The sequence below is a fragment of the Rhea pennata genome, chromosome Z (assembly GCF_028389875.1).
Source record: "Rhea pennata isolate bPtePen1 chromosome Z, bPtePen1.pri, whole genome shotgun sequence".
NCBI lineage: Eukaryota > Metazoa > Chordata > Aves > Rheiformes > Rheidae > Rhea > Rhea pennata.
Genome location: NC_084702.1, coordinates 53511048 through 53529681, shown reverse-complemented (window position 1 = coordinate 53529681; position 18634 = coordinate 53511048). Strand labels below are relative to the sequence as shown.

Genomic DNA, 18634 nt, shown 5'->3' with positions numbered 1-18634 from the left:
GAATGTGCCAGCGGTAGGTGTGCACAGTCAGTATAAATCTAAGCATATGAAAAATTTCTTCTGTGGATAACCAGTGAAGTGATGAACTGGCAAATGTTGCTTCTGATTGGTTGGATCTGCTGTCTGTCATGTAGCCAGGGAGAACACAGATGCCCGGCTCCCTGCTAGACCAGAACAGATGTGCTTGGTGTAGAGGGACTGACTCTCTTCTCAATGGAAAAAAACACTGCAGTTAGGTTTTTACTTCTTTATTTATATGCAGGATTCTCAGCATCTGTGGAGCAAATGTTTGCAATTGTGGATGGCAGGTCAGTAACTTAGTGCATTTCAACAAACTGTATTGGTGAAGTTGAGTGCATGTTTTAAATGTTATAGTTCAGTCATTTGTGTTGTGTGGAAACAGGTTTGATCACAGTTTAGAATGTCAGGACATGGTTTCATTTTTCTTTTCAGGTTTAAAATCCATGGGACTAATACAGAAATGAAGCCTATATTGCACTAAAATGTGTTTTGAAAATTATTTTATATATATGACAAAAATGGGTTAAAGTATTTTTTGGGGATCTATCTTGTGTTTCATTACATTTTAGTATTTCTGTCACTGGCTTTTCCTGCTCTGTGTAAAAACAGAGATATAAATAGATAAACCATGAAGGTGTGAAAACTACTGCAAGAAACGTAGGTGCTAAAATGTAGTTCTACAAAGTGAGGTCTGGATTTGAAGCATCGCAAAAATATTAAAATGATGAAATTACTAGAGATTTGGTTGATTATTGTTTATAGTGCTATTTCTTTCTTTAACAAAATATAATTGGAAACCCAAATCATAGCAAGGGAAAGAGAGGACTTTGTAAAACCAAGCATTAGAAAAGCAAAAATAGCCCAAATTGAATTAGTTGAATCATGCCTCAAAGTCAGTAATAACACACAGATCAAATATACTGATGAAGATCAAAGTTGCCAGTAAAATATGTGCATTTAAGACAAGACAGACGTGGTGATTTACTTAAGCTTGTATTATGAGATCTGTTAGTCAGTTACCGATAAATACTAAAATATGTTTTCATTCAGAGATTTGCTGCTCTCCTCTGCTGGTTTTCAGATTTGTTAGTGCCATCTTTGTAACTGCGCTTTACTGCAATCAGATAAAAATTTGAGAGAAAGAAATGAGGGGAGCATTACATGAGCTTTATTCTAGTAAGGATTAACAAATGAAGATGTGATCCTGATGCCAGTGATTTGAATGGATTTTTTGCCTTTGCATTCAGTGGGGGTGGGATCGTATCTGTACAATGTCAAGCTGCCAGAAGTTCTATGAGCTCAATTTCTTTTTTATATCAAAGAAAGAAAGCTTGAGTATCTTGTTAGTTCTGATCCAGTTCTTATCAGACACAGTCCATTATTGGTAGTGGTAGTTTTACCTGAGTTGCAAGTGTAGACCAAATCCCAATAGTCTATACATTATAAAATAATTATATAAATCTGCTCACTGTGTTTCATCACAGGTGAGGCTACCCAAATGTGACACAGAATAATTAAAATGAGAGTTCTATAAAGAAATTTGGACTTTTTAGTTATTTCTTAATGATATAGTTTAAGTAGATACAATCTAAAAATAACCATTTTTTGGAGGAGGGAGAATTCTAAAAGAGAGCTAGATTCTGCCCTAATTCTGATCTTCTGGGCTCGTACATTTATAATTGTAATAACTTAAGTGAAGTTAGTTATGAGAAATATCCCCAGGACTACAGCCAGTCCATTGTTACCCAGCCCTCAGCAAGCATTCATGTCCTTTAGCCATAACATTGTTTTTAATGCATTTGAAGGTTCACATGCTATTTTCCAGTTAATTATTGAATTATTGAATGATTCCATAAATTATTGAAACTACTTTAGCAGCCAGTGAGGTAGTTTGCAGCTGGATAGTATTAGTAATACAATGATAATTCTGGAGCAATCAAAATACTACAGTAAAGTATATTTTTCCATCTGATGTAGTCTGTCAGAGCAGCAATATGAAGAGTGAAATGTAATATGAATATGGCTGCCTTTGAACTGTTCAGCCTGATAGTGTGAAAACTATCTATGGCCTCCTCACTCAATCACTCTTGAGTGCTGGGTTTATTTGTTTTGCTTACTTGAGTGGGCAAGGGCTACTCACATAAAAGTCTTCAAGGGCTGGAGTCTATATTAACTTTTTCAGATAAATAAGCCAGACTATCTTATGTAGATAGATAAAGTTATCTGGTAAGAAGGTATTTACACTTCTTTATACTTATAATCTTATTTAATTGGGTTTTACATAGTGATTAGTCATCACAGTGCTTTGTATTAGGGCTAAGCCAATTTCGTTTGGATTCCTGACATACTTAGAATGGTAAATTCAACATAGGAAAAACATGGCTGGATGTATCTGGGATAGTCATCTAGAAATTGCTGAGGAAATGCTATTAGTCATCAAAACATATGCTACGTGTACTACTGAAGTTGAAGTTACAGGGTAGAATGGCTTCAAAAGTTGTTATAAATTTAAGTCTAGTGTACATTTCAGTATGCCTATTTTTTTTTCTCTTACTGATTTGCAATTTTAGCAACTCTTTGCTAATAATTTTGTGGGAAATGGAGAGGTAAGCTCTAGTGCTGCCTAGTTTCCTGTGGCTCATAATTAATAGTTTTACATAAAAGTGAATTAATATTTTCAATTCCTTTTTACTTTTCTATTTTTTCATGCTTTTGTTTTGTGAAACATGCTTCAGCTGAGGGTAGAAGGTCCTAGCTACCAGAGATCAGCTGTAAATTCCCCAGCTTGCTGGTTTGACAGCACGATGGTTATTGAAGGCTGTGACATTCTCCTGTTAGGGATAACATACATCTGTGACACCTCAGGGTTATGCATGTCAAACGCAGCTGACTGACCTGATAAAATCAACTTGAACTTATGCTTGGTCAGAAACGCTGAGGTGATTGTTCCCTGATGTCACCGATATCCTATCTCTGCCGTAGCAATCTGGTTAGACTAAGAAACAGCAAATAACTGCACATCTTGCCATGATGGCTCTCCCATTCCTTTCTGTGACAGGGTTTCACGCAGGGTACAGGAGGTAATCAGGTTGTAGCTGGCATTGTTAATAATAAGAGGTGCAGATAAATCCTTAGACTCCTAGGCAGCCTGCTGATTCACACTAAGAGAAAATAAACAGGAATACGTAAGTTGAGTTATTTCACTTGCATGCCTCTACCTGCCTCTTAAATATGTTAGAAGACTGTCACGTGGTTGATAGTATTTGTCATACTGTGATACTTAGCAATTGTTCCTAGGTTGCTCTCTCCACTGCATTCCTCATGAAAGCATGAATATTTCAATAGCAATACACATTCATCTATATTTGAGTATCTACATGCTGAGGGAGGAAACCTGACATTTTTTCAGGGGTAGCATGGCTGTGTGTTGCTGTGGTTTTACATGTGATGTAAAGGAGTCAAATTGTATTGTCACAGGCTTCCAACCTGAGGTTGCAGGCTGTGAGGAGACTGGTTATGAGCGTTATATTCAGGATATAACCCCATGGAGGTTTGCGCAATGACTGTGCCAGTTCATTGTATGCTGTCCTCAAGGCTTGATACTGCTTGTCAGTTAGTATTTCTCAAGGTGGATTAACTGGCATTGCCATGATATTAGCCTTTTCCCAGATGGGAAGCTAAATAGTGACTCTTTCATTGATTATCGAGAAGACAAAACCAACCCCTCCCCTTCTCTGAACAACACAAAAGCTTTGCAAATCCAGTGAGGGAATGAACTGGACTATGCGACTTTACATCATACTCCTCTCATCCCAATATTTTAGTGTGCACATTCATCCATTACAGCCTGACAATTTCCAAATTGAAATAATGGGCCATGAGCTTTTAAATACATGTGTATTTAAATATAACTTATGTTAGTATTATTAAATAATTAAATAATTCACATTAATATCTCTTTGGGGTGCCTCATTTTTATAGCTATCATCTTGGAAAAGATGCCCTATGAACTGTGTTGCTTCTTCTGGCCTCAAGTTACAATGTGTTACGAAAGAAGATTAGAAAACTAGAAAGGAAAAATAATACGGGGTCAAATCATGAAATGATCTTAGAGAATGTTTTACCTGAGCAAGAAAAGTTAATGTGGTCCTCTTCGGTCACGTGTCATGATGGCGAATTCTCTATGACAAAAGTTGTTTTTCCTTGGAATGGACTCTTGGAAATATTGAAACCTGCTGTGTTATCTGAAGGTGGTATTCTGGCATGGACTCAGGCTATACTCAGCCTTAAATAAGAGCAGGCAAGAAACATCCCCAGTCTTTCAGCTAAGTGACAGGCTACTGCAGTTCCCAAGTTCCCTCTGTTCTTGTGGGTGTAGCAAAACCATCTGCCCCTGCTCCTTTCTTGTGAAGGAATTTGTTTAAAAAAAAGGGGGGGGGGAGAAAGAGAAGAAAGGTCATGAATAGGTTCATTAGGGAATCATAAGGGAAATGACCTGTCTTTTGTTACTTACCTGTCAAAATAAGAGCTAATTCCATCTATCTCAGAAGGCTGCTCACTCTTCCACACCACTTAGAATCCTCAGTGCCCAGCACTAACCTCTGGCTTAGGAGAGAAAGTGGAGGATAGTGGGACTAATTCTGAAAGTACACAGGCTCCCTAAAGTCTCTGGGATTTAACAACTCATTGAGGAAAGAGTTGGGCTCAGTATGTATAATTGAAACTGCTCAATTGATTTTAAACAGTGTTACGTACTAAAAAGTATAAAACATAAAATCTTGTAAGATTATTTCAGCTCTGATTAAAGTCACTGCTGTGGAGCAGCAGAGCTTAGCTGCCTTTTGTACTTTGTTAAGTTTGTCTGGAGAACAGCTTCTGTTTTATTGTCTTTGGTTGCTGAAGGGACTGAGCAGCCTGCCTGATGGTCTAGAGCAAAACTGTTCTTCAGACCTGGTGTTTAGGGACAAAGTGACAAGCTGAAATAGAGTCCACTTCCCTTCTCTCTGTTTTGCCTTCTGCGTTTGAGGAGTTTGCAAGGAGAAGCAACAGATCTATTCTTGGTAGCACACAGTATGCTTGAAAAAAAGAAAATTTTGCTGGAGAGACACAGACTAGAAGGAAAAAATATATAAACAGGACATTATTTTTTAAATCTGGGCTTTGCTAAAGTTGGAAACATTTCTAGTGATTTTTAGTTGGCCGGGTTCAGTGTGATTAGATTCCTTGACTGCCTGAGCTGCACTGATATGGGCAAGCAGAGAAAGCTTTAAAACTGATGTTTCTGCTTCAGTGGTCTTAGTTGTTCTGACTTGCGTGTATCTGCCATTAAGAATGCTGCTATGACAATTAAGTTGGGGTCGCTCCCACAGTAAGCCCTAATGAGTATCATAGAGCTGTTGCACTCACAGATGCTCCTATTCTGAGGGAATCTCCTTAGGGGTATGTTCACCCAGCCATCTGAGGGCTTCCTAGGGAGACCAAGGCTTGAGCCTACAATTCAAGTATCTTAATATGCAATTTACATTTAAATATTCAAAACTGCTTGTATTCCTAGTCCTTATGGTATATTGATCTTTGCACATTCTTTTTCCTTTTGTGGTGGCTTTGAGAGTCAGTAAGAAACAAAACGAAAAGAGAACATAGAAACATGTCCTCAAATGAGGTGGTGATGAGGCAAGTCTTGCACTTTGTCCCTCCACCGTCACTTGTGGACTAGAAGGCAGCAGAAGGCACTGAGCCAGAAAGAAGTAGGGCAGTGTGTAGAAAGTCTCTGCAAAAAGATCCTGAGGCTTGAGTGTAGGAGATCTCTTGGCCAGTTTCCTCACCTACTGAGGAACGCTGATAATGGGCATGAGAAGTGGATGTATTTCATCAGATCAGTAAATCAGTCCACGGTAGGGAGTTACAGATTCTGAGGAAGCTGCCATGGTATGGGGGGGGGGGGGGGGCTGTGCAGGTGTTTCCTGAGACTCAAAGAATGGAATCTATTCCTAATGCAGAGCCTGGTTGTTTGGAGTTTTTTTTGTGTAAGTCTTTTGCTGATGTAATCTACAGGGCTTGATTCTCTAGATCAAGAAAATTAATCTTATCTTCACCAGCTGAAGACTTCTCCCTAAATTATGTTGAAGAAAAAACCAAAGTCTGAAAACTTCAGGACCCTGATAATTGTCATTTGATATGTATTTCACTTGCTTCCTACCTTGCAGTTGACTTCATGGAATTTTGAGTTGTTTGGAACCTTCATGAGTTATCTTTATAGGGCTATATATCTGGGCTTAAGGCATGCTAGCAAGGGACGTTTGCTCTGTCCTGCAGGAACAACATGTTGCTCCTGATCTTTACCAGGAGGACACAGTACCACCTTTGTGTTCCCTTTGTAGGCTGGAACCATATCAGTCACTCTCTAATCTAAAACATCCTGATGGTCTGTGTTAGCATAGCTGCTGCTGCTCATGGTCTCTGTAAGTACGACATGCTAATGATTGTGGACAGGGACAAGAAGGGTAATGAATCCTTTAGTTAATATTGTAAGGGTATGAGAATGCCTGAGGGGCCTGATCCACTTTGGGGATCTCTGGTACTGAAAGTACACTGGTTTTAGGATTGTTTTTCACTGTTCATGTGACTGTAACCAACCAAATGTCTGAGTTGCCTTTTGAACATTCTGTTGAATGAAACTTTACCAACAGGAGCTTTCCTTAGGCTTAGAGAGATTAAATTTATTGCAGGTTTTAAGTCCAGATATTGTATGGTAAATATTTTTCTCTTCTTTTCTAGTTCACATGCTATTTCAGATCAAGGTCTTCTGCAAAGGAATGGTAAGGCTTTTAGTGGGCTGAATGCCTGGATACTGGGTCTGTTAGTGCAGCTGTAAGATCTTCATTCCCAGATCTTGCTTCTGTTTTCATTAGTGTTGCTTCTGTCAAACATTTTTTATTAAGATGTATCTTTAACAACTACTCTTTAAAAGATTTGCCTTGTTAAAATAGTCATTTTCTGAATCTGAGATATGAGTGTGAAATAAAGCAGTATTCATTCACTGGAGCTGGGAAAGTGTTTGTGAAGTAGTCTGTCACCTGTGAAACTTTGTATTCTGGCAGCCAGTCAGACCTTTTAGCTTATTTATCACAGATTCACATCTTTGTCCAGTGCAGGCAAAGAAATTACTACCCATAGATACAGGCTTTTGCCGAGTGATTCTATACAACATCCTTCTGAGAAGTTGGCTGTATGATGAAAGAAGCAGCCTCTTAAATGCACATGGGATGAATAAATAAGTGAATGGGCTGAATCCTGTAGTTTTAGGCTGCTGGCATTCTTACAAATAAAGGTTGCAGGATACTCAATGAAAAAGAACCTTGTAAAAATAAGGCAAATTAGGAAATCAGAAAATGGATGAATTAAAGGCAATATTTGCACCAAGTTGAATATTTTGCAAAACAATTAGATGATTTGAAATATACATTGTGTGCAGGGTACTTATTTCCATCAGAATGTGCAGGATTATGCTTTTCTAAATGGTCAATTGTTTTCTTTGAAGGCTTCTAATACACTTTCTTCTGCAGGTCAACGCTTCGATGGTGGCGTGAAGCCAAAATTTGACGTAAATCAAGTAGCAATTACACAGGTAACATATGAAGGAGCAGGATCTATAATTACATTTCACGGTATTTTTGAGATCTTTTAATTTGTATTGCTGTATTAAATAATGTATTATTTACCAGAAAGAGCCGACAAAGCTGTCCAAATTACAGTGGTGTGATACTGATTTACAACCTGTAGTACAATACATCTTTTTTTCTAAGCAATGAAATAAGACTTCAATTAGCATAGCTGGTGCTGACTGGCAATGGATTTGGGCACAAGGTCATTCTGAAAGAACCAAATCTGTTGTCTATATTCAGTACAATTTCATCTGACTACAGTAGCCAGTATTTTGTTTATATCTTTTATTTGCTTAGTACTAAAAGCATAGTTGAAGCAAAACAGCTGGTTGCTAAATTCAGTGTGATTTTTCCTTCCATCCAGCCTGTAGGTTTTGACAAAAACTGATGTCAAGAAGCTTTCCTATTAAGAACCCTGTAAAAGATACAATCTAATGTAAATATTTTAATGATTAAATTGCTCTCTCCTCTACTTCTGAGGAAGACAGCCTTATCATTTCTCCCCAAGACAATCATAATGCTGTTGCTTGCTGGCTGCTGCATTAAGTTCACTGACTTTTGTCTTACCTTGCTTTCTGCTTGTTGCTGCAAGTACCTAATAATTTTAATTCCTAAATCAGTCTTGTGCCATATGTAATGTCAAGTATCAAAGGGGTCTTTCAGGGTCTGAGCTGGGAGACTTGATTGGCTAATCTTAACAGCAAAGAAAAAAAAATCTTTAAGCCAAGACAAAGCTTTGGGGCTTAAGTGCAGGCCTTCTGGAGCCTGATAAGATGGTGTTTATGACTGAAACTCAGAATACCTCTCTTGTTTGTACATGATTTAAACTTGCTCTCTCATATTACATGCAAGGCAGCCATGCAGACATTACATGCATTGTCATACTCAAATTTGATGTATCTGCAGATGGAAAAGAGTCTGTGGTATCTGGAAATCTTAGCTTGAAATATGAAAATGAGGATTACATTTTAAAGTTTTTCCTGAGCTTTAACTCACTGTTTCAAGTTATGTTGCTTCGTAGGCAAATCAGCCTTATTTAGCTATGAAATTTGACTTGGATGAGTTAGTCTTTTTCTGATGTCTACAGAGGACGTGGAACCCTCAGTACCCAGATTTTAAATTTGTAAATTTATGATTTTATAAAGGCAGGGATCCATACTGAAGCCATCCTGCTTTGCAGCAGGCATTTCTCTGATTTTAAAGCCATCTGTGGCCAAACTGCATGTGGGTATATGCAGACTTGGACCATTTCTTTCACTTTGACAGCTGTCTAATGTGCTTTCAGCATGGTAGACTATATCCTTGGTCCAAGCTTAGTTCTTTTTAGTGTATTGGTGTCATGCTTAGAACTGCCCTAGTAAGTCTCCTTCTGGGGTGAGCGGCTTGTTATTCTAACTTTGCTTCAACTTTTACAATGGACTGCTCCACAGTGTGCTGCGATGTGCTGGGGGCATGTTAAGAATGTGATTTACCCCAGTGATACTACACTAGTAGAACAAATAAAACTTATTTTGTCTCTCTTGCAAGTTGTGCTGGAGTTAGAAGCCTATATGGATCCCCACCATGTTCAGATTAGGAAGGGTTGGTCAGAAACTTCTGCTTCCTCAGTTCACTACCACTGCAGCTGAGAACTGGCTCAACATGTGCTCTCTAATTGCTGACCTCATTTATTCTGATAGGATAGAGAATAATTATTGAAGTGTCCATCTTTTCATACTGATCTTTTATGTGGTCAATCAGGTTGTCAGCTACGACTTGAGCAGGAAAGAACAGTTGGAAAGAGAATCCTGGAGGCCATTCACCCACAGCCACTACAGCCCTCTGAACGTCACAGTTAATGACATCCCCTGCATTCTCTTCTGGGCCAAGAGGATCATGATTAAGTTTAAAAACCACACACAGCTGGATTTGACAGAGAAGACATTTGGTGTCCATGCAACCGTGGATGTTGGAGATTCTAACTGCAGTGAAGATAGCGCAGTGTAAGATGGCATCCTACTCTGCTAATGAAACTAGTACTCAATAACAAGACCAGTAAAAAAAATCCTGGAGGAACAAACCTTGTAATAAGTGGTTTGGAGCCCCAGTACCCCAGGGGTAAGCTCCTTCCTACAAGGGCCTGATGCTGCAAGCAGCAAAGCAGTATGGCCTATATGCTTTCTGACCAGTGTTTCATAGGGCACACAGAGGTACCTAGCTGTCTTCATATCTTTCAGTGGTGTAGTCAACCCCTGTGGCCAGCCAGTTTTGTGGTTGGTGTATGTGAGGCTTGAGCTATTGATCCCCTTAGTCTCCACTCTCTGGACAGCTTCAGTCTCCAACTCTTTTGGATAGGTGCTTGGGATACTGAATAGTATATCCTGTGCTGAATGTGAGGACTTAGAGACTGGCTGTGTATGACTATGGGTTGTGGGCTACTTATTCGTTGTGTTTGTGCCAGTGGTTACCAGAAATAATGTAACCTGTTGGTTCAAGACAGACATCTGTATCTAGAAACAGAACTAAGCGTTCCAAAGGGTGAAGTCACTGCACATTTCCATGTGACCTGAAGCTTCTCCAGAAACTTGAAATTCTGCATCCCAGTCTGTCACAAATTACTTCAGCAGAAACAACTCAATGCCTTGCTTCTACCAAACCAAGAAAGTACTGTATTTTAAACTGATTGTTCCCCAAACCTCCAAGCTAGTGGCCACACTGGAAAGACATGTAGATTTTTTATTTTTCCTTGTAATGCAGCCAACCACTTCTCTCCTTCCATGTACTGTACTGGGTAGCTCATTTTCTGCTACCAAGTTGTTAATTATGCTCTAGTAGCCAAGTGCCTAAAAATTAGGAGGTGAGTACCTACTGTACAGGATGCTGAACATGATCATTGGATCTACCCCACAAATGGTATTTAAATCTGTAATGACACAAAGTGATAAAAATAACATGACCAAATGCAGAATTTTTATTTAGCTTCTATACAGTATGGTTCATCTGTAGGGTTAAGCAGTATTGTCTTCCTGATTGTCCACGTAGAAAGGATAAGCTGAAGTACAGTGAAATTTTACTGAGGTTACCAGAAAACCAAAAATATAGTTGAAAAGCAAGTCAAGTTATTTTCTCTCTGGAATCATTGCATTCAGAATATTATGAATTCACATGGCAAAACTCACCTTTGCAGTCAAATAAAAAAGGATTTTCAGCATCAGAGGCAGTTTCAATTTTACATTATCAGCAAATGAATAAATGCAGCACTATGTTTTGGAAGGGAATGTAGAAAATAGTAAGTGGAAAAAGAATAATACTGGTTTAAAAATAAAAAAGTAGTAAATTAGCAAATAGTCCTTTTTCTGTTTTGCAGTTCAGAGCTAATAAGCTCTTATTAGAAATGATAACTTAATAAAAATGTACTCATGAAAGTAAGGGTTTCAAAACACAAAGCATAGTTTTTACAGTTGTCTGTGAGGTTTCAAAAATCAGAAAGACATTTGCAGTGGCAGGCTGTAGACTTGCTCCTATTAGTGTATGTTAGGAGATTGCTAAATTTCAACAGGTTATTCTGACCACATGTCTGTCACAGGTACCTCTACAGTGCTTAGAGTAGTACCAGTATCTGATTTAGTAATGTCTATGCGCTTCACTCTGCAGATACAGAGTATTGTTCTAAGAAGTTAGAACTGTATGTTCTGTTCTATGATTTATATTTAGATTTGAGAGATTATAGAACATACTATCCATAGAAAAAGCTGCAGGAGAGAGCCAGGAAGCAGAAAAATGTATGAGATACCCTTGACATGCCTTTTATCGGTGTTTAACAAGATCTGGAGTTTGATCTCATAATCTCTGAATCCAAAGCCACCTTATGTGCCACGTCTTCTGTCCTTTCTCTCTGTTTGCCCATAGGATTTTCTGAGCAGCCTAAAACTAGGGACATAGGTGCTAAATGCAGGCAGGAATTTGGTGCTTTTTTTGTAGCTGAGGTTGATGTTTTTTTTGCAGAGGTCAAGACACTACGCCTACTGAGATTTTTCTCTTCTGCTCTACGGACAGAGAGAGGAAAATGCTACCACTTCCCAGTGGTTGTATGATTTAATGTTCTGTGCTTTGCTGATTCAGGGTACCTTTAGAAAATACTAGTCTCAATAACTTCTGCGCAAACCCTTTGAGTGTATTGTAGACTCTTGACCAAGGAAGACCTGTTTTATTCTGAACCTTTGCTAGGAGGGATTTGTTGTGACATTTGATAGATTCCATGAACGAATCTGTCACATTTCTGCTAGAACTCGAATATCAGTTCACTAGAAACTTGTGAGCCCATGTGCCCCATCAGCACTCCAGTATTAATCCAAGTCCTTGTGTGTAAAAATCATGCTCTGCAAGTAGGAGAATGTATAGTCTGGTTTCATTAGACTCAGCATAATTGTTGAATAGAACTTGTGGTTAAGATTTGGAGTCAATTTATGTTTGGCTATAGCTAAGGAGAAAAAGAGAATAGCTGACTTTAATTTCCATTTTGTTCCCTAATCTCAGGTTTAAAGACTGCTATAAATTGTGCCATTTGATTATCTAGTTGAGTGCTAACATGATGCATTGCTCTGTTCTTCTCACCCCAGGAAAATCCCTTGAAGTTCTCCCTTCTCTAACCTTTTTTTAAGACTATCTTCTGATTTGGTTTTAGATCAGCTTTCAAGCTGCTTTATACTGCCTGATCAATGCAAAGCAGCTGGAGCCAGGAAAAAATATTTGGTCTCTTATGCATATGCATTTGATGTAAATCTATATATGTATATGTACATAAAATATAACAATCCAGCCTTTTTTTATGCAGTATGTCATGGGTCAGGCAACTGAATTTAATGTCGTATTTGCATGTGTCTAATATTCAGCTAGCTATTTTTTTTTAATAAAACAAGAGAGTGTCTAGAGGCTCAGTGTTCTGGCTTATTTGACCCAGTGTTAGTCAAAGTATAAGAAGAAAACAGTATTTCTTACAAAATCATCTGCTTTTTATTTTTTTTCAGCTTTATATTCTGAAGTCTTTTAGGTGTTGCATGTCACTTCACTGTGTTATGATATCTAACTTAGCCTAACAAGATTATGTCAGCAGAAAAAAATGTTATGCAGATAGTTTCTAAGAGGGAAAATATTGTTAAGCCGAAAATTTCTATGCCACTTAATTATGTACTGCTACAATGGCTTAGTTTCAGAGACGGTACCAAGATGGTAGAGTATGCATATGGGTACAATTACCCTGCCAAGGCCTTTCATTTTAGTAAATTTCACATGTCCATGTTGACTGTATATAAGCTCTGTATAGCTGCTTCGCAGTTAATGTGTATATATACAAATATATATATATGTATATATAATGTTGCACATGTATGAAGTTTGAACTCAAATACCATCTGTATTTGTTATGCTCTGGTATCTACAAAGATGAGGAAAAAGTTACTGCATACACACAGCATTTTCTAATAATCTGTGTAGGTGGTACTTGACAAAGATATAATATTATAAATTAGCCTGATTGACTTGAGAAGCAGAGCATATATCAAGTGAACCTAATTACACTTATCAGTAGAAGTTGGAAACAACGGGATTTAAGTTTGTGTGGAAAGTTAAGCATGTAGTTCTGTTCTTTCCTGTACAGTCTAGGCCTTACTGAAATTAACAACTAAACTACTGGATTTTGAGGAGTTAGATTTTATCGTTTCATCTTTTTTCTAATGACTTCAAAGATATACTGAGGAAAAGGCTCTATGTATAACTGTGCTTAATCTTCTGTGTTGTTTTTTTAATATTTCTCCAGTTTGACATCATTTTCTTTTTGACATAGGCTTTCTCTGAAGTTTGGTGACATTGGCAATCTAAAGGGACTTGTTATTAGGTAAGTTTATGTGATAAAGAAAATATTAGATAATCAAATGTTAATATCTGTTGAATGTATTGCTATGCAGTTGCCTATGCAATTTGTTTCAAGAGAGTCTGTATAAGCAAAAATAGTTTGATAGAATTGTTGATTATAGAATCAAGCAACAGAAGAGACTTGCATTTAATGGGGCTGTCATTTGTCTCTTTATTTTGTTTTATTAAGGCATTTCTTTTTCTCTGTTGACTTTCCTACTCATAAGAAAAGATCAGGTCATCTGTTTTAAATAGAACTTTCCCTTGCCTGAGATTTTTGCTAAAACTTGCCAATTTGCTAAATTTTTGTCCGGGAATTCTGCTGAAAGAACTGATAGCGTGAGCTGCTCAGGCGTCAGACTTTGGTCTACTTCATTTGCTTCTCAGTGATCCAAGAAAACAGCATTGCTTGACAAATAATACTACATGTGATTATATGTTTTTTTTTAATCAAGACTCCAAGCATAAACTGAGTGTTCGTAGGTTTATATTGCTATAACCTTCATTCTTCCACACCTCATCCACTCTGCCTACTTAGTGTATCGTGTCTAAAGTTTAAGCTGTAAACATTTTGGAGTATGTAATGCACCAGCTAGAGTTCTTTGTGAAGAACTAATCCACTCTTCTAATCCACTCTGGGATTCGTTGAAATAATAATATAGAGGGAGTAATAAACATATGCTGTAGTGTATGTAACAGAAGAGAATTTTACCGTATCCATATATACAACTTAATATACTTGTCATGAGCACCACATTTCGCACCTTAACCATTCAGGAGACAGTTCTCATTAACATTGGTGGAATTTATGCTGTTTACTTTGGAGCATGTACCAAAGTGACCTTTGAAGTCTTGAAGCAAAATACCGTGTCAGCATATGAAACACATGCATGTGTTTCAAAACATGTACAGTGTGTAACACATGTACAAGCTGAAACTTGAAAAACTTTCCATGTTTTCAATGCAAGTACATTGCCAACATTACATATATATTTTCTTCAGTCATTTAGGAGAAAAAAAAATCTGCTCAGTAGCCAGGTGTCTGAGCAGCCACAGACCCAGTGGTATTCTCCCAATGCAGCCCCGTAACTAGACATTTGTAGTAGTAGTGATATCTGACTACTTCACTGTATGAGAGAACAGCAGAGTCCTTCAGCTATAGCAATAGAGAACTCCAAATCACTTGCCAGACTCTATTAAAAACAAAATAAAGAGCTTCCAGTACTACAAATGACTGCAACTTTGGTAATTTCAGTGAGTCTTCAATATGTTCAACATAAGAATTTAACAGTTCCAGCTTTTAGACCTATTTCTTTTATTCATCTTTCTTCCCATACAATATTTTCAGATTCTTATTAACAACCAGTTATTACCAGCTGTCTGTTCAGAACTGGTTCAGTTTACACAGAGTGCAGCTTCTTTACAACCACTCTGTACAAGCGACATTTAATGCAACCAGAATATATGCACCGGCAAGTTACTCCTACCACTGTGAACGTGTGAGCAGCTTGCAGAGATATGATGCACTCCTGATACCCAGCTCCGCAAATGATGTTTCAAAGCTCTGGGAAGTCACTTTCATTGATTTCCAGGTAATATTATGAAGCGAAGCCAAATGGATCCCATTGACTGATGGGAAGTTTTGTCCCTCATGCCAAGAAAATGTTATCATCTTCCCCATGCGACTTACAGGATTTCCATGGAACGTGGAAAAAAATGAATAGAAAAAATTTTAATTGTATTCCTGTCAAAGGGGATGAAGGGCTACATACTTTTTCTGTAGTCTCTTGGTTGGGTTTCTATTTGGTGTAGGATGTGAATGTCACTTTCTGAATTATGCCCCCCTGAGCTAGGCTCTTAAAACCAACATCAGTAGCAGCATCAGTCACTGAGCATGGGATTCATCTGACTTTTCATGCCTCAGAATTTTAATCTTGTGCCCTGTTTATAGTTACCCCACTCTGCCTCTAAAGCCAGTGGATAATTTCGCTTACTCATTTTGAGTCCTTACTTTGGGACAAGATTAATCATATTCTACAGGTGCCTGTTTTTCTGACAATAAGTGAACCTAGGTGGACCGGACTAGATGTCTCACTTTAGATACCTAAATTAGAGGGGATGAATCCCCCCCCCCCAAATAGCCCACTGCCCTGCTGCACTGGACTGTGTGCTTCTGTTCTAGCTCACTGTCACTACAGTCCATTCAGAATGTCACTGTTTTGCAGTCCAGAGCTGACTGTTCCGCATGTGATGATGAATCTTTTTGAATGTTTACTGGCCTCCAATTTATTGACCCCTTTCAAGGGCAAGAAGAAAAAAGCCAAAACTTGCTCAGAAAGAAAATATTTTTAATGAGGGACACACGAAATATGTAAGCAAATAAATGCAAGGAAGTAGGTCTTGTGGTAATGAATAGCTGAAAAAGGGGGATGGAAGGAAAGTTGATCTGCATTTTCTCACCATGAGTTAATCACCCATGGACCCATTTTGGTGAGCAGACAGTCTAATTCCCTGCATGCAAACCTAGTAAATGTCATGTTAGAACTGAAACAACTCCCTGTCCCTTGAAACTACAAAGTAGAATGTACTGGTATAGGCCATAATTGAACACAGCTTTGTGAATTTTAGCTGAGTTGCTTCCATATATCCTTAACTTCCATCTGGTGATGTAAATCTAATATTAGGGTAGGCAACTGAGAATATTTCTTTGATTGTTATGTTTAAATTTATACAATTTGAAACAGAGAAACTGCAGATTCTCAGCAAACGATGCTGGAAATGTACTTTAAACTAGAAAGGCACAAAGTTTACAATTGAATGTGACTGTGTGATCAAAAGTGATCATATAAAATTTTGTTTAAAATAAAACTGCAAATCCTTTGGGCACCAGAGCTAAGGGGATTAGAATAGCTGGCCATTTCTAGAAGACTGACCTGGATAAACTCTTAATTGTTAATTCCAGCTAGCATTGCTAGATACAGTTTTGCAATATGAAGGCATTAGGTTAGGATGTCTACTGGCTTCAGGAGCAAATGCATGGAGTAGTTTGTAACCAGGACAGCAAAGAATTTATTTAACTTGAGCCCTTTTGTTTTCTTTATAGATTCAAGGTTTTAACATTCAAGAAGGACATTTTGCCTATGCGAAAGACTGTGCATCCTTTTTCTCTCCAGCAATACTTATGGGTTTGGTTATGTCACTGATTCTGCTGCTGGTTCTTGCCTATGCTCTTCATATGTTGATCCACTTGAAATCTCTTGACAGGCATTATGAATGCAAAGCTTCTCCTGCCTATTTTGTACAAATGAAAGACAATGACGTGGGGGATGAGAAGGAGCCTCTGAGAAGCAGTGGAAATGAATCCTATGAACTTAGAAACCAACAGTTCTGTAAAATCTATATTTAGCAGTATGCATCTGTCTCAGTGGAACAAGTGGTATTTTTTTTTCTGCTGGCACTGTTCTTTTTAGTTTGTGTGGATTTTTCACCAGTTGATCAAAGGAAAAATAGGTAACAGACTGTTTAGCCAGTTACTGGCTATTATTTGTTGATAATCATCACAAAGATGTTTTGAAAAAAGAGGACAAGATAAAATAATCGCAGTGGAGTGAGAGAATTCATGTGATGAGAGTTTATTCCCATAGTACCAAATGAAAATGCAAATCTTTACAGCCAGCTCACCAAGTCCTGAAATGAAAAATCAGTAATGGAACATTTGAAGTAAATAAAGTTACAAAAAACAAAATAAAACCTGCTGGTTTATTCTGTCATAAGGCAAGATTTTTCCTTGTTCTATATTTGGTTCATCAACTCTGCTATGAGTCCTGGCAAAATAGCATCCATTCCTTTCTCAGTATAAATCTTCCTTTTATTTAATTCAGTCATTTCCAATCATTTCTCATTCACTTTGTGTTCCTAAACTCCTCTTTCTTGTTTAGACTCTTCAGAGCCATATAAACTGTGTATTCATCCACTACCCTGATGAAATAATGATGACTGTTGCAGCTGCATTTTGATACTTTTCTCTGTGTAAGCTGGAGGCTTACTGTAAGGATCTGGTGGGAGAACAGCAGACATCTGGTCAAAGGCTTACCCTTAACTTCCCGGCTCAACTTTATGCCAAAAGAAGGATTATGAGCATTATACTCTGTAATTCTAGGTTAGCTTCTTTTCTATCAAATCCCATTGGTCTCCCCTTGAAATTTGACTTGAGGAGAGGTATCCAGTGCTGTAATTGAAAATATATATAGACAAAGCGGTAGAAGCTTCCCAACAACAGTGAAAAGTAGGCTGAGATACAATTTTCACTCCTCACTCTTCTGGTCATTTGAGATACTGTCTTCCTAATAATCCTTTCTTTTGTTAGTGTCAACGTTTGGGAACTCTGAATTAGCCTGTAATTTAGACTAAGCTTCTAGCAAGGAAGAAGGCGGTAATATACTAACCATAGTGCTTTTAGGTCACAAGTAATGCTAACTGCAGCATTTCAGCAAGTCTTTTGCAAAACCAGTTTTTGTAACTAACTGCCTTTTTAATTCTAGATAGAAGAACTAACTAGTTGTTTGTGACCTTTGTAAACTATACTGCAGTGCTCTTTAAATGCCTTGAGAGATGTCCAAAACTCCTGTTTGTTAGCACAGATGACACTCAGGCTGGAAAAGGACTCTGAAACAATTGCTTCATTTAGGAAAGCATTTTAGGAAATTTTAGGAAAGCAGAGAAAAAACAATCATCTTTGAAAAATCATAGAATGGTAAGTATGGTTGGAAGGGACCTCTGGAAGTCACCTAATCCAACCCTCAAGCAAGTAGCCCATATGGGGATTGAACCCCCCACCTTGGCATTGGCAGCACCACGCTCTAACCAACTGAACTAAACCTGCCCTAAATAATCAAGTGTAAGAGAAATTTCTGGGGACTTGGCAAGGCTGTCTGTTTTATAAAGGAAACAAGCAAAAACATGAACGTTTGAGAACCCAAATGAGGATAAAATGGAGAGGTGCAATCAAGAACACTACATTCAACATGGAGCACCTAAATACTTGTCTGTTTGGGCCTTTC

General features: G+C 38.0%; 1 protein-coding gene across 1 annotated transcript; it reads left to right on the top strand.

Moving 5' to 3' along the window:
- Positions 1-213: 213 nt before the first annotated feature.
- LOC134153808 (V-type proton ATPase subunit S1-like protein) lies at positions 214-17216 on the top strand. The gene is made up of 7 exons (XM_062600239.1): positions 214-308; positions 6799-6839; positions 7587-7648; positions 9426-9667; positions 13507-13557; positions 14923-15166; positions 16678-17216. The coding sequence occupies exons 1-7, from the start codon at positions 214-216 to the stop codon at positions 16978-16980; spliced, it is 1038 nt and encodes a 345-aa protein (XP_062456223.1). The 3' UTR covers positions 16981-17216.
- Positions 17217-18634: the final 1418 nt, after the last annotated feature.

What these genes read in the sequence shown, in the direction of transcription:
- LOC134153808 (XM_062600239.1), top strand. Translation starts at nt 214, where the DNA reads ATGGAAAAAAACACTGCAGTTAGGTTTTTACTTCTTTATTTATATGCA. An exon ending in TTTGCAATTGTGGATGGCAG is followed by an intron (nt 309 to 6,798) that starts GTCAGTAACTTA and finishes CTTCTTTTCTAG; the next exon opens with TTCACATGCTATTTCAGATC. An exon ending in TGCAGTGAAGATAGCGCAGT is followed by an intron (nt 9,668 to 13,506) that starts GTAAGATGGCAT and finishes TTTTTGACATAG; the next exon opens with GCTTTCTCTGAAGTTTGGTG.